General features: G+C 36.8%; 1 protein-coding gene across 1 annotated transcript; it reads right to left on the bottom strand.

Annotated features, from left to right (window-relative positions):
- Positions 1 to 351: 351 nt before the first annotated feature.
- On the bottom strand, positions 352 to 3,266 carry LOC140877636 (uncharacterized). Its single transcript, XM_073281174.1, has 7 exons — positions 2,954 to 3,266; positions 2,633 to 2,884; positions 2,342 to 2,483; positions 1,748 to 1,938; positions 1,371 to 1,609; positions 1,034 to 1,103; positions 352 to 689 (listed from the first exon to the last, which is right to left on the bottom strand). Exons 1-7 carry the CDS (start codon positions 3,264 to 3,266, stop codon positions 352 to 354), a joined length of 1,545 nt encoding a protein of 514 aa, XP_073137275.1.
- Positions 3,267 to 16,408: the final 13,142 nt, after the last annotated feature.

Raw genomic sequence — 16,408 nt, 5'->3', positions numbered from 1 at the left:
TAGCATCGATTCTGACCTTATCTCTTTACGCTTTGGAAAATTAAGAGGGAAACCTAATAGTAACTATTTGCGTACCATGGTAATACCATGCTCGCCGAAAATAGTTGCTCGTCAGGAAACTTCTCTTGCAAGCTCAGCTCCTCATCAATGTGAACTTGACGGCTCAAGTGATCAACCACTCGATTCTCGGTTCCTCTTTTATCCTTGATTTCCACATCAAATTCGCTCAAGAGCAGTATCCATCTTATCAATTTTGGCTTTGCCTCCTTCTTCGCCATCAAAAAACGAAGAGCTGCATGATCAGAATAAACAATAACTTTAGCACCAAGTAACACAAGACCTGAATTTTTCTTAGGCAAAGACTACAGGTAAGAGCTCCTTCTCAGTGGTGGAATAATTCCGTTGGGCATCGTTGAGTATGTGCGAGGCATAGTAAATGGCATGCGATGATTTCCCAACTCTCTGTCTCAATACCGCTCCTAACGCATAGTCGCTGGCGTCACACATGATTTCAAACGGTTTGCTCCAATAAGGTGGTTGGATGATAGGTGCTAAAGTCAATGAGTCTTTATGTTTATCAAACGAAGTTTTGCAGGACTCATCAAATTCAAACGTGACATCTTTCTGCAATAGTTTGCACATGGGAGATGCGATCTTGGCAAAGTCCTGGATATATCTCCTGTAAAAACCTACATGACCAAGAAAAGAGCGCACTTCCCGCACACAAGTGAGATAAGGTAAAGACCGAATAATATCAATTTTTTCTTTATCTACCTCAATTCCCTTAGATGAGACGACATGACCCAAAACAATACCTTGCCCAACCATAAAATGACATTTTCTGGAATTTAAAACTAGGTTGGTTTCGACACACCGCTTAAGGACAAGGGTTACAAGAATTTATTGAATAAATCACCATAGATAGTAAAATCATCCATGAAGACTTCTAAAATGTGCTCAGTAAAATCAGAGAAAATACTAACCATACACTGTTGGAATGTGGCCGGTGCGTTGCAGAGTCCAAAGGGCATACGCCGGTAAGCGAAGGTGCCAAATGGGCAAGTGAATGTCGTCTTATCTTGATCCTCTGGTGCAATTGCAATCTGAAAATATCCAGAATATCCATCAAGAAAACAATAATAATAATGACACGCTAATCGTTCAATCATCTGATCAATAAAGGGAAAAGAGAAATGGTCCTTTCGGGTTTCGGCATTCAACTTTCTATAGTCTATACAAACCCTCCACCCATTTTGAATGTGGGTGGGAACCAATTTGTCATCCTTGTTCTTCACCACAGTAATCCCGGTTTTCTTGGGAACCACTTGGACTGGGGTAAACCACTGATTGTTAGAGATTGGATAAATTACTCCAACTTCAAGGAGTTTTAAAATTTCGGCCTTCACCACCTCCATCATAGGTGGGTTCAATTTCCTTTGTGGCTGACGCAAGGGGTTTGCTCCTTCCTGCATCAGAATTCTATGCATGCATGTCGAAGGGCTGATTCCCTTGATGTCTGCTATGGTCCATCCTATAGCACTCTTGTGCTCCTTTAAAACATTGACAAGTTGCTCCTCTTGTTCGGCTTCCAAACTTCTAGAGATGATAACTGGCAATGTTTATCCTTCTCCAAGGAAAACATATTTAAGATGCTTGGGAAATGTTTTCAGCTCAATAACTGGTTCCTGCAAAATAGATGGAAGATGCCGAGTATTAGAAATTGGTAAAGAGAGGTAAGCACGATTACCTGATTGAGGTAGTTCAGGGGCACGATTCAGAATTGTCACAATCTCTTCCACTTCTTCATTGAAACCAATTCCATCATCGTCCTGTTGACTGGGTGCTATAGTAGCCACCTCTAGCTCGTCCTTTCCTGTATGCTCAAAACACTCTTGTACCAAGTAATCCACAATGTCAACAGAAAATACACAATCATCACTGTTACGAAATTTCATGGCATCATAGATATTAAACTTTAAAACCTCACCATCAAATTCCATAGTAAGTGTGCCACTGTGAACATCAATTTTAGTCATCGACGTTTTAAAAAATGGCCTGCCTAACAGAATTGAACTATTGTGATCACCATTTTCCATGTCGAGTACATCAAAATCAGTAGGAAACACCTAATTATTTACTTTCACTAACACATCTTCTGCTACTCCTCTAGGGTATGCATTAGATTTATCAGCTAACTGTATTATAACTCCAGTTTTGTTCAAAAGTCCAAGCTTCAAGTATGCATAAATAGAATACGACATAACATTGATCGATGCTCCTAGACCTAACATGGCCTTTTATAGTCTAACATTTCCTATGGTGCATGAGATACAGAACATACCTGGATCTTTGAATTTTGCAGGCAATTTCCTTTGGATCACAACAGATACATTTTCCCCCAACTCTATCTTCTGACATCCCTTCAATGTCTGTTTTCTCTTTGCAGTGCACAATTACTTCAAAAACTTCGCATAGCGAGGTACCTGCTTAATAGAATCTAGCAATGGAATGTTTACCTCACATCTAAGAAAGGTATCATAGAGTTCCTTAATCCCTTCATCTTTCCTAGATTCCTTAAGTGCTAAGGGAAAAGGGGCTACAGGTTTATATTCAGAGAGAGGAGGGAACTTACCTTTCTGCGCTTCTCCCTGAGTTGCTTCTTTATCATCTACCTTAAGCTCTTCATTTTGCTCCTTCTTTGAAAAAGCATCAACTAACTTCTCCTTGACTTTCAACTCCTTCCCATTCCTTAGAGTAATCACACTTGCATTCTCCATTGGGTTCGGAATTGTTTGAGATGGTAAAGCGTTGGAATGTTGCGCTTCCAACTTGTTGATTGCAGTAGCGAGCTGTCCCATCTGGTTATTCAAATTCTGGATACTTGCTCGAGTTTTTTGTTGAAAATTCAGAGTATTAGTTGCAATATCCTTAACTATATTTTCAAGAAACTCACCTGTTGCTGGAATTTGAGGACGCTGCTGTTGTGGAGGATATGGCGGCCTATAAGCTTGATTATGCGGTTGTGCCTGAGGTCCAGGTTGATTCGCCAGAAGGTTTCCATATCTAAGATTTGGATGATCCTTCCAACCTGGATTGTATGTGTTGGAATACAGATCATACTTCCACTGTGGTGGTCCAGGAAATCCGCCAGTAGCATTCACCTGTTCGATCGACTCCTCTTGAAGTGTGGGACACATGTCCGTTGCATGTCCCATTGAAGCGCAAATTCCACATGACTTTGCAGTCTGTCCATTCCCTACACCCATTTGACGCACAAGAGCCGTCAGTTCAATCAATTGTTTCTCAAGAGAAGAGACATTTACCTCATTATTCTACTTAGGTGCATGATCACTTCTGGTTGTGCCAAATTATTGAGAATTGTTAGCCATGTTCTCGCTCAAGTTCCTTGCTTGTAGTGGAGTTTTGTCCACAAAAACTCCTCCACTGGCCGCATCTAACATACTCCTATCATGAGGTAACAAACCTTCATTGCAATATTGAATTAAAAGGTTCTCACTTATCTGATGTTGTGGATAGCTAGCACACATCTTTTTGAACCGCTACCAGTATTCGTGCAGTGATTCCCCCGTAAATTGCTTGATTCCATATATCTCCTTCATGATATTCACTGCTCTAGAAGCTGGGAAATACTTCTCCAGAAAAATCCTCTTCATTTCAATCCAGGTTGTGATGGATCTAGAGGGTAAATAGTACAACCAATCCTTTGCAGCTCTCTTCAAAGAGAAAGGAAAGAATCTCAGTTGGATATGCTCCTTTGTTACTCCATGGGGTTTCATACTCGTGCATACCACATGGAATTTCATCAAGTGCTTGTGAGGATCTTCACCTGTGAGACCATGAAAAGAAGGCAGTAAGTGAATTAATCCGGATTTTATATCAAATGTAGCATTATTTTCTAGAATAAGAAAAGTAATGCATAAAGATTGCTGATTTAGATCAAGAGTGCCCAGTTGTCTCAGGCTCAGATTTGTGTTGGCAGCCATCTCTTCCCCAGGATTTTCAACCAAGCATTCGTCCTCTTCTTGTCTCTTATGAGCTTCTCTCCTTTGCCTATGTAAAATTCTTTATATCTCCGGATCGTATGGAAATTCTTCTTCTGAAGAGTCACCTGAATGCATGAACGACTGGAGTACTAGAAACAAAGAAAAGAAAAGAAAATGAGATTTTAAAAAATAACTAGAACACAATAAATTAAACACCGCCCCCGGCAACGATGCCAAAATTTGGTAACGCTCAGTCGTGTTGCGCCCAAATTACCCAACTCAAATCAGATAAATAAATTATGTAGTAGTGAGAGTACGGATCGTTCCCACGAGGAAAGTGAAATTTAATTATGTTCCTTAAAATACTAAAAAAAAATAAAGGTGTTGTAGAGTTGATGATAGGCTTGGAACCTAGAGTGGGATTGCTAGGACCGCCTGTAGTAAGGTATGTAAGTACTGACTGAGATAGCTAGTGGGTTTGCATGCTTATGTGTTTCATTGTGTGACATATTATTCTACAACATGTGCATATCATATTGTGCCTGTCCATGTTTTGAGATGAGCCATGTAGGGCCGCTCAGCCCTGTTTAGACGGTTGATGTCGAGCACCCAGCGACCGATGGGTTAGCCGGCACTGACATCTATAAGACACGGTCTACGTCCGATAGGAATGAGCAGTGTACGTAGGGTTTGATTCTCGGGTTGTACCACTCATCTCCTAGGCGCCATTATGAGCAGTTGTATAAAGTTATCCCAGATATGGATACCATGTCATTTGCATGCATCATGTTTGTATGTTCACCCGTGCTTTTGTATTGAGCTTAGAGCTCACGTCTAGTCTTTTGTGTGCATCTGGACACCCCATTCGACGGGGCAGGTGTAGGTGCAGGGTTGAGCACCAGGAGCTTGGAGAGGCCAGTGACTTTTGTAGACAACAGGATTTGCTGTATGTTATTTACCCTTAGGATTATTTGTAATTCGATTGGGTTGTATATTGGTTTATTTAACCGGTTGTATTCTGCCGGTCAGTTTTTATTTAAGTCTTCCGCAGAAATATATTTTAAATGGATGCTTCATTATGCTCTAACTCTGATTAGGTAGTGGATCTGGGTTGGATCGCTACAGGATGTCACCATATAGGTTGGTGTATGGAAAAGCTTGTCATTTGCCATTAGAGTTGGAGCATAAGGCATTTTGGGCTGTGAAAAATCTAAACGTGGATCTTGAAGTGTCTAGGGAGTTGCGGAAATTACAATTGAATGAGCTCGATGAGTTCCGCAATGAAGCGTATGAGAATGCCAAGATCTATAAAGAACACACAAAGAAGTGGCATGATAAACAAATTGTGTTGCGGGAATTTGAACTAGGACAACATGTACTTTTATTTAACTCTCGTTTGAAATTATTTTTTTTGAAATCATTGCTGAGGCCATTATTCCATAGTATTTCTTGATCGTCTTGTTGATTGCATGAGTATATTGAGTTTTGGAGTTTAGTGTTGATTAGTTTTGCTCGGGACTAGCAAACATTCAAGTTTGGGGGAATTTGATAAGTGCATTTTGTGCATTTAATTTGCATATGAGATTAATAATTAATTGCTTTGTTTCGAGCAAAATTATGCGTTATTTGTTGTTGTTTTTGAAGAGTTGGGTCAGAGAGCTATGCGCACCCGTGCATGCCAAGATGCGCGCCCACGCTACCGCGATTTTGAAAAGTTCAGAGTTTGATTTTAGAAGGAAACATTGGGATGATTTTGGGCTTATCTTGGACGATTTTGGGGCATATAAAAAGGAGTTTTTGGGACAAAAATAGGGTTATCAGCCGCCGCACAATACACAGAAAAACTGAGAGAACAAAATCTGAATAATTGAGAGCTTGTTCGAGTAATCGGTGTGAAGAACAACTTGGAACAAAGACAAAGGCCAATCAACCGGACACGGAAGAGCGAACACATCTTTGTTATTCTATTCTAAATTCTCTTTTTGATTGTTGAATCATGTTTGGATTTATAAACATGCTTTGGTATTATTCAAGTTTGATCTTGAACTAAATTTCATTAGTCTAGAGGGATGATGGAACCTGGTGTAGACACTTTTACAAGTTTTTAATTTTATTGGATTGAATTCCCTTAGATTAATTGTTTTTCTAGTTTTGATTATCTTTTCAATTTACTGGCCATAAATTTATTTGTCATATTTATTCGAAATCATTGCTCGGGAGAGGGGATTTTGGATAGGACCAATATAAATGACACCGTTAATTGTTTACATAGCTGGGGAGAGTGTATAACTTTAAGGGAGCCTTAGGAAGAACATTGTTTTACACATATCATTAAGATTAGACTTTTAATAGGGATATTGGAATTGAATCTTAGTTGATACATAATATTTGTTTCTCGGGAGAGGGAAATAATACACTTAAGTATTCTTGGTTATTAATTGAATGAAATTCATGAAAATAAGTTAATTAGGAGTAGTTGTTTTCGAAACCAGGTGAAATCTGAACCTGTAGACCATTATTCTCTCATTTATATTTCTTGGAAATTGTGTGAGTGCTAGCAAAAGTTTCTTGCTTATTTAATTTTTCAGCAAATTTCTCAAACATTGATTTTTTAAATAAAATTGGGATTATTTTAATTACAAGTACTTAATAATTTTCAACCTTAATCCTCGTGGGATCGACACTCTATTCACATTTTATTAAAACTTGACAACGGTGTGCTTGCGAGCGTAAATTTTGCAACAAGTTTTTGGCGCCATTGTCGGGGAATATAACCCAATTTGTTTCCTTCATATTTTCCTCTTCTCCAACGTAAATCCCTAGATCTATGATTCCTCCCTTCTCCATATTGTCCAAAACTATACTTCCCCTTATAATTCAACCTCACCAAATCACCTTTCCCTCCTCTTCGTATATAACCCCGTATCTTCACCTTCAATCGTGTCTTTATATGTACCCTTCTTGTTAGAGTAGGTGCTCGTCGAGCCAATGTGTTGGCCGATGGTCCTTGAAAGAACTCTTGTATGACAATATTTATTTTAATAATATTTGACATTATTTAATTTGGCAAATATTTATCTGTATACCCATGCAAGATTCATAGATAAAGCCCTTGAATATACAAATAGTAGAAAGAATATGATATGGTCATGTGATGACTATCATGAAACTCATATTTGGAATACTGTATATTATAAACTGTTCCTAGTCGATTCAGCCGCCATAAAGAAGGATAAAGGCTGCTCGAGCTTGAGACTAGTATTTGCGATGTGAGTATCATGTTTCATTGGTAGGGGACATGGAGATGTCCAAGCATGCAAATAGATGCTCCTTGTAGAGTGCAATGAACAACCCTCCCTAAAAGATTTTCCAAGTGGTTCTCACTTATCGAGTGGAGAAGTCCTAGTTTATGGTTGTACACCATTAGTCCTTATGACCCGGGACAACATGGAGACTCTATATGCTAGTGCTTCACTTTGACTTGTTTACCGACTCATCTGGGGTCGTCAGGTGGCAATGTTGGGTGTTGTGACAAAACATATAGGAGTCAATGCATTGTAGTCGGGGATTCACCGCTTACCTAAGGGTATGGATATCCTATGTGATCTCATGCATACGTAGCTTGAAATCTCTGATCAGAGTAGGTGATAATTAAGAAAGGGGTTTCTTGAATTACACCTTCGATGCAACTACGGCATGACACATAGTTATCGATTCGATGACAACTCTCGATAAACCAATGGTTGTCGAATCGATCGGGATATATGAGTTCAAGGGACCATACTGTACGCTAACCATAATTGATTGGTTCTTGCAGGCACTATCATTTGATACCTAGGGAGTCATGTAAGCAATGCTGCTAGACGTTTAACATGACTGGTTGGGTACTATCAGACTTGAGTTTTCTGACGTTCTTAATATCAAGGAGCTGATCAATAAAAATTGAGCTAAATAAGGTATGCTCATATAAGGGACTTGTTGATCCCGAATCACATGGAGATTTGAACCCACTGCTAGTTGTATCAGTGAACCATTGAGGGTTACACAAGTACTAGCTTTATAGATCCCGTTGAGATTAAAATAAGTTGAATGTGTTGAACAACTTATAAAGGAGTTTATTAGTAAAATAAATTAGAAGTTTGAATTCTAAATTGGAGAATAAATGGAAAAGTAACTTTTAATTTGTGAATGTGTTCCAAGATTAAAAGTTGACTTAAAATAATTAGTTGGTGAAAATGTTGATTTTCTAAACTATTATTTTGAACTTAATTAATTAATTCAAGTGTTGAATTAATTTTACACTAGTAGATTTTGTTAAGTTCAATTGATTAAATTAATTCAAGTGTTGAATTAATTAAACACTATTGAGTCTTGTAGAGCTCAAAATAAAATAGTGTTATTTAATTATTTTTGCTAGTGAGCTTGAATGAGTTCAAGTTGAATTTAATTAATTGATTAAACTTAAATGAGTTTAGGTTTAATAATTAATTAAATTAAGTTCAAAAGCCATTTGAATATATATATATATATATATATATATATATATATATATATATATTAAACGTGTATATATATATATATGATTATATATATTATATAATCATATATGTGTGTGTGGGAATGTAAAGGGTTAAAGGCTTTGAGTGCAATTTTCCATGAAAGCTTTGGATTTTTCTATGCATGATTTAATTGTATCCATTTAATCCTTGATCATTAATATATTATTATGAATAATATACACACTCCAATATACATAGAAGTGGCCGAACACTTCACAAGAAATTCTCCAAGTTTTCTTTCAAATTTTTGAGGAAGAAGAAAAGGAAAATCTCAATGCAAAATTCTTTAAATATTCTAGTGCATATTTAGAGCGGATCTAGATCGTCTAGTCGTGGACCTAATTCGAAGGCTTGAAGTGTTGAATCCATTTTGAGCAAGGTGTGCTCTTGTAATCTTGTAGATAGTGTCTACCACTTCAAGAGCCTAGTTGTTTATGAACTTGGTTGGAGCCATAAATTAATCTTTGAGATTGATAGGTAAAACTTCTAAACACTCTATGGTTGTTTAATTTTGAATGCTACACAAGTGATCGGATCTCTTTTGTTTAAAATTTTATATTTTTGCTGCGTTTCCGGGCACGAGTTAAGCGATCAACAACAGTGGTATCAGAGCCTAGGTTAATCTTTTGTGTAGCATTTGTTGGATATTATATTGAGGTCAATTTCTAACCGCATGAGAAAATCAAGATCTATCAATTTGGGGCTGTTTTTGGAATTTTTTTTTTATAAAATGTTGCTGCCCATTTTGGGCAGCAGGGGCAGCCCTCTTTTAATAAATTTTTTTTTTTGGGGTTGGCCGAAATCCGGCAACGGTGCTCCGACAACGACTATGACGACTTTGGTTTTCTAAAGGTGTTTTGTGATATCCAAGTGTCATAAGCCCTAAGCTGTTGAGATTGTAAAAGTTGATATTTTTATGAAAAATTGAAATTTTGAAATTGTGTATTTTCTCATAAAATAAATAATTAAAGTGGGACTTTGATTATTTATAGTAAATGGTGATTTACAAAAAATTCGATTATAAATAAATTAATTAGAAAGTAAACAAAGGTGTTTGTTTATTTTGTTAATTTAATTTATAATTGTGGTGGTTAGTGATTGAACCAAAATATATAATATTTGATCAATTGATTATTGAGATAATTAATTGATGATGTATGATACGTGATATTATGCATGAAGGATGATCAAAAGCTCAGGATCAATTTTCTAGGTGTATGCTAGGATATTTTGTGTTGAATGGTTGTAATAATTATCAAATTATAAAGTGGGCTTGGTTTATGGCCCGTTCCCACCCCATGAGATGTATCCCTATTTGTCATGGATATTTTAATGTAAAATATTTGATAGTGGAAGTTCAAGATTGGAAGATGGTGGGTCATGATGAATTATGAAGAACCAAGACATGTAAATATTGGAAGCTTATGTAATTGTTGCATTTGCATCCCATGCATTCCATAGGAATTGGACCTAGGCCTGTGTTTGGCTCACACGGGCTGAATAGTTTTGGGACGATTGATCATCTTTGTTAATTTACTGTTTATAATAAATGCATGATATATTATAAATAATGAGTATGTGCGTTATTATTTTATAATAACAAAGTTGCATGAATCCGGCAAACATACGATAAACATGGCGAGTTTTTAAAATTAACGATGAGACCATTTCAAAATTAAAAACCCTCATTTTGAATTAGATTCAAAATTTATATCAAGCCCGAAGATGATCAATCGTCCCAAAACTATTCAGCCCGTGTGAGCCAAACACAGGCCTAGGTCCAATTCCTAGGGAATGCATGGGATGCAAATGCAATAATTACTGTTTATAATATATGCATGATATATTATAAATAATGAGTATGTGCGTTATTATTTTATAATAACAAAGTTGCATGAATCCGGCAAACATACGATAAACATGGCGAGTTTTTAAAATTAACGATGAGACCATTTCAAAATTAAAAACCCTCATTTTGAATTAGATTCAAAATTTATATCAAGCCCGAAAAGGGGAATTATAAATTTGTTTATAATTTCCATGTCTTCCATCGACAATGGATGCATGGTGAACGCTACCCGTATTCAATGCTCGGCTCATATTATTGGGGGGGCTTGGATGCCGGAAAGCTGTGACATCCATTGACATGGTGATGTGAACTACGTGGAACTCCCATGACTTTGGCTCATATTATTGGGGGAACTCATGACGACCGTCCATTATGGTTCGATATCGATGGGTAAGGCTTGACACGTAAAGATGAACGACGTCATATTATTGGGTCCTAATCAAGCGTTAGACAAAAGTTTACGTAAGGGTTGCATGGAGATGCAATTGGAAACTACCTTTTAGAAATTGTGATTGGCTGATATTATTTGGGATCATGATTGGCTAATTGGACCTTATGTACCTACTGAGGAAAGGAGTTTCCCGTTTTCACTAGAGGGTTGTGAAAATGTCAAAATAGTGGGAGTAAAAATTTATAAAGTTAAAGTCCATACTTTATATCTTATTAAATATTTTTAAAATAGTCATTGACATTTATCTGTTATTATTTTTCAGTACAATGTTTTTGACAATGTCATCAATTCGCAATCCGTTATCTGCAATACTCGACAAACATTTACTGACCGGTCCAAATTACCTCGATTGGCTAAGAAATCTGAAAATCGTCTTGAACTCGGAGAGGATTGCATATACACTTAATGAGTCGCCCCCTGATAAGGCACCGACTAATTGTAGTCCTGAGGAGCTACAAACTTACAAGGATTGGTGTGACCATGACTTGAAAGCCAAGTGTTATATGCAGGCTTCTATGAATGATGAGCTACAACGACGTTTTGAGAGTGCAAAGCATGCTGCTGACATTCATTTGCTTCTCAAAGAACTCTTTGGTGAACAAACACGCCCATTTCGACATGCGATTGTCAAGGAGCTAATCACTTTGCGCATGCGAGATGGGGCTTCGGTCCATGAGCATGGCTTAAAGTTGATTGGGCTCGTGGAGAAACTCGTTAGCATGGATCTTGTGCTACCAACTGAGTTGACCATAGACGTGTTGCTCTTGTCACTGCCTAGCTCATTTGATCCTTTTGTGGTGAATTTCAACATGAACAAGTTAGATCCAAACCTTGAGGAGTTGGTTAACATTCTTGTTACGTTTGAATCCACAATCAAGAAAGAGAATCCGATTCTTTATGTGGGATCTTCATCTGGTTCAAAGAATAGACCACGTGGGAAGGGAAAGAAGCATTCTTTCCATGCTCCCAAAAAGAATGTACCCTTGAAGAGGCAAGTTCCGAGTCTCGTTGTGGTAGCCACACCAGTTAAGGCTAACAAGACTAATGACGTTTGTCATCACGGCAAGAAACCTAGACATTGGAAGCGTAATTGCAAGGAATATCTTGACCAGATTGGTTCTGGAAAAGGTATGTTCTACATTGAAGTGAACATTTCACTTAACTCTACTACTTTGGTATTGGATACCGGCTGTGGCTCACATCTTTGTAATGATTTACAGATGATGGAAAGAAGTAGGAGACTCAGGGAAGTTGAGACCTTTTGAGGATGGGCAATGGGGCAAGAGTTGTTGCCAAAGCTATTGGAGATGCTTACTTATTGTTGGACAATGATTTTCAGTTAAATTTGAGAGATGTTTTGTTTGTACCAGATTTGGTGAAAAACATTGTTTCCATTTCTATGCTTGATAAAGATGGATATTCTTGTTTATTTGGCAAAGGTGTTTGCGATATTTACAAGAATGAATGTTTAATTGGTACAGGACAATTGGAAAACGATCTCTATAATTTAAAATTAAAAGATATTCCTATGTATAATGTCCAAGAGATATCAACAATATCCAAAATAAAACAAGATACTCTAAATCCGGCACACTTATGACATGCTCGATTAGGTCATATATCTTTAAGAAGGATGAACAAGCTAGTGGGAGAAGACATGTTCGATATGTTTGATATTAATTCTCTTACTACTTGTGAACCCTGTCTAAAAGTAACGATGACGAAAATTCCCTTTAAGGGCCATGTGGAGCGGGCAACATGACTGTTGGATTTGATCCATACAGATGTGTGTGGTCCACTTAGCATCACCACTGTTGTGAAAATTCCTCGCAAGCGTACGAGTGTCAAGTTTTAATATAGTGATTAAATCAGATATCGATCCCTCAGGGAGTAAAATGAAAATATTTAGTACTTGTAATTAGAATAGTCTAAACTTTATCTAGAAAATAAAACTTTGAGAATTTTGCAATAAAATAAATAATCAGTTGATTTTAGATAGCACGCACACAACTTTCAGGAATAATCAATCAGAGAAAAATGGTCTAGAGGTATAGATTTCACCTGGTTTCAACAAAATTCAATCCTAAATAATTAATCTTCATGAATTTCAGTCAATTAATAGCCAAGAACACTTAAGTTTATTATTTCCCTCTCCCGAGCAACAAATAATGTTTATCAACTACAATTCAATTCCAATATTCCTATTAAGAATTTATCGCAGTGATCTATCACAAAACAATGTTCTTTTTAAAATCTCTGTTAAAATCATACACTTTCCCGAGCTGTATAAATAATTAACAGTGTAGTTTCTACTGTCCTATTCAAAATCCCCTCTCCCGAGCAATGATTTCAAATAAATATAACAAATCAATTATTGATCAGATAATTGAAAAGACAATCAATTCTAGAAAAAATAATTAATCTAAAAGAAACTCAATTCAGTAAAATCAAAAATTCATGAAAGTGTCTACACCAGGTTCCATCTGACCTCTAGACTTTAAAAAATTAGTTCATAATAAAATTTTGAATAAAACAATTCATATTCAAAAATCCAAACATATTCAGAATAAAAAAAAAGTAAGAAATCAAATCCGTCGTCGACGCCATGTCTGGACTATCGAACTCCGTCTTCGTTCTTCAATTGAGCTCCAGAAATCCTCAGCAAAATCTCACGATTAATTCTCTGATCTGTAGTGGATGTGTGTGGCGGCTCTCCTCCCTTTCTCAAGTCTGACAAAAATCCTTTTATAGCGTGCACAAAAGCCCACAAAATCAAGCCCATAAAAATTTCCCGATTTAATAAAATTTCCAAAACACAGCGACGGGGCGGGCGCTCAAGTGAAGGCGCGGGCGCGCCTTTGTCTCGAAATATCAATTCTCAAGTCTTCAGTAACTTAGCGCGATTGCTCTTGAATAGACGCTAACAACAAGCGCTAAAGATTGGCCCATTAAAGAAAGCCCAACACTATTTCTCAATCTCTGTACGTTCCTTTCTTCTTTCTTTTATTCTTTTCTTTTCTCTTTTCTCCAACTTTTTCTTCTTCTTCCACTAATTTTTACTTTTCAATTAATTTCTTCATAATTCCCTACGAACACAAAAACAACAAAACACAGCATAAATCTGCTCGAAACCAATAATTAACAATTAAAATCATATATAAATCAAGTGTATAAAATACACTTATCAAATACCCCCAAACTTAGACTTTTGCTAGTCCCGAGCAAAACAATTCAAAACAATAACTTCCAAAAACTCATTCTCCAAAAACCAACAAGAATAGTCAAGAAATATTATGGAGCAATGGCCTCTGCAATGATTTCAAAAATTTCAAATCCAATCCCATCCAACCTACTAACACTTGAAAGTTTCAGTCATAACAAAATAACCGCATAAACTCACAATCTCCGCAACTCAAGTTCAAAACACCCTTCTCCAAATTCAATTCAAACATTCATAGATCATGAGGACTTTTCAAGGATAGCATAGGATCAAATATAGGATATAAATCAAAAACACTCACAAATAGGTAAATGCGAAAAATAATAGTATGTGCGTGTTTCGATCAAAATTCATAATCATTAAAAGCGTCAATCAACAGTTCATAGGCTAAATTCTTGCAAATCTTCTCCACTAGTATATTGGGCAACTGAGACTCGGTCAATAGGACTTAATTGGCTCATAATGTAAGGCCTGGCTCATGGCTACAAACGAATGATAAGAATTCAAAAATAAGGAGTAATTTATAATTTTATCAAACTCTAATTACGACTCCTTTTTCATTCACAATTTCACACTTTATTTTTCCACTTCATTGATTTTTCAACTTTTTTCACAAATTTTTTTTTTCTTTCTTTCACAACTTTTACAACTCATTTTTTTTTCCTACTACCTCTTTTCATCTTTTCAATTCATCCACCACACCATTCCATTTTTCACAAATAAAAACTAGGAGCATAAAACATTTTAGCATTCAAATTACTCCCTTAAAGGTATGAATTAATGTATAAGCTATTCAGGTAGTCAATGTAGGACCTTGAAATAATGACGAATGGGGGTTTATTCACACGTTTACACGCATGCCATTCGATTTTCAATAAAGCTCAAGCAAGGTACTAGGGATAACATTCATTACAGGTAGCTTGAAAGGCTCAAACGAATTCAGAAAAATCGCCTAAATCATCTCTAATCACAGTTTTGCCCGTATTTCGCCTCGAAGAGTGTTCAAACTAGTTCTAGACAAGTCTCAATCCACAATTAAATCATACAAATATCAATCAGTGCAGAAAAAAATAATCATCAGCAGTAAACGATGATTTTCACAAAAAATTCATATTTTTTCGTACCTCAATGTACTAATATACGTGTAGGCTCAAATCTGCAACTAAGGATAAATTCAATGAAAATTAGGCCCAAAATTTCAAACAATGCCTCAATCATATCTATGTCTGTATGTCTCAAAAATCAGATTCAAGTATTAATCACAGAGTATATAGGAAATTGTTTATTCACTTGGTTCCATTTTTTCAAAAATAATTTTCAAATAGGCAGACAATCATGGATTTCAGTTATAGCACAAAAATTTTTTATCAGCCATGCATCCATTTCTTTCTTGACTTCTTTAAACTCAACTCAACTAACACAACAACTAAACTCAACAAAAATTTTATCTATAAAGCATACAATAAAGTCCAACTTATAAACTATCAACCAACTAAACAACTAAATCATACATTGATTCACCCCCACAAACTTAATATAATCATTGTCCCTAATGATTAAAAACAATAAAAGAACAAGGGACTCATACCTTCGATACCGAGCATCAGGACTCGGCGTCATCATCATCATCTCCATGGAAAGAAGGTGCAACAACAGCAGTATCATCAGAAGACCATTGCGGAGGAGGTGGATAAGGCACAATAGTGTGCGGATAATTCTGGGCGAGAGCGGCAGTGAAGTCATGCATGTATGTCATATGTGCTCGCATCATCTTCCACTGCTTCTTCATCTGAGCAAGCACGGCCGTAGAATCATCACGAGTAGAATACTCAGTGGCCGGATGCGTCGGTAAGGACATAGGTCCTTCAAAATGGGAAGGTTCTGGCTCAAAGTGTGGTAGTGGCTCAGAGGGCTGCGGTGGTTCAGCTGCCTGTTCAGAAGTACTGGCTGCTTTCTTCTTCTTGTCCCGTCTCAGTGCACCAGTAATTCTTATAGGACCTCGAATTGGAAGAATCTGCTCCGTATCATCCTTCACAACACCAGCTAACCGGCAAAGTTGAGTAATCAAAGACGAGTGGGGTAAACTGATAGTCGAGGAATCCCTAACTGCAGCAATAATAGACTCCTGAATCACCCTCCCAGCATCAACAGATTTTCCAGTGACAATGCAGTACACAAGACCAGCTCTAACCTTAGTCACATCGGATGTATGCCCAGATGGAAAAATTCTGGCAGCCACAAACTCATGCCAATTATTCGCTTCTCTTCTAAGAAAGATGGATGGAAATGTAACAGCTTCATCCTTTGCATTCCTCTTCCATTCCG

Source organism: Henckelia pumila, chromosome 2, assembly GCF_033568475.1.
Source record: "Henckelia pumila isolate YLH828 chromosome 2, ASM3356847v2, whole genome shotgun sequence".
NCBI lineage: Eukaryota > Viridiplantae > Streptophyta > Magnoliopsida > Lamiales > Gesneriaceae > Henckelia > Henckelia pumila.
This window is presented reverse-complemented; position numbering and strand designations above follow the sequence as displayed.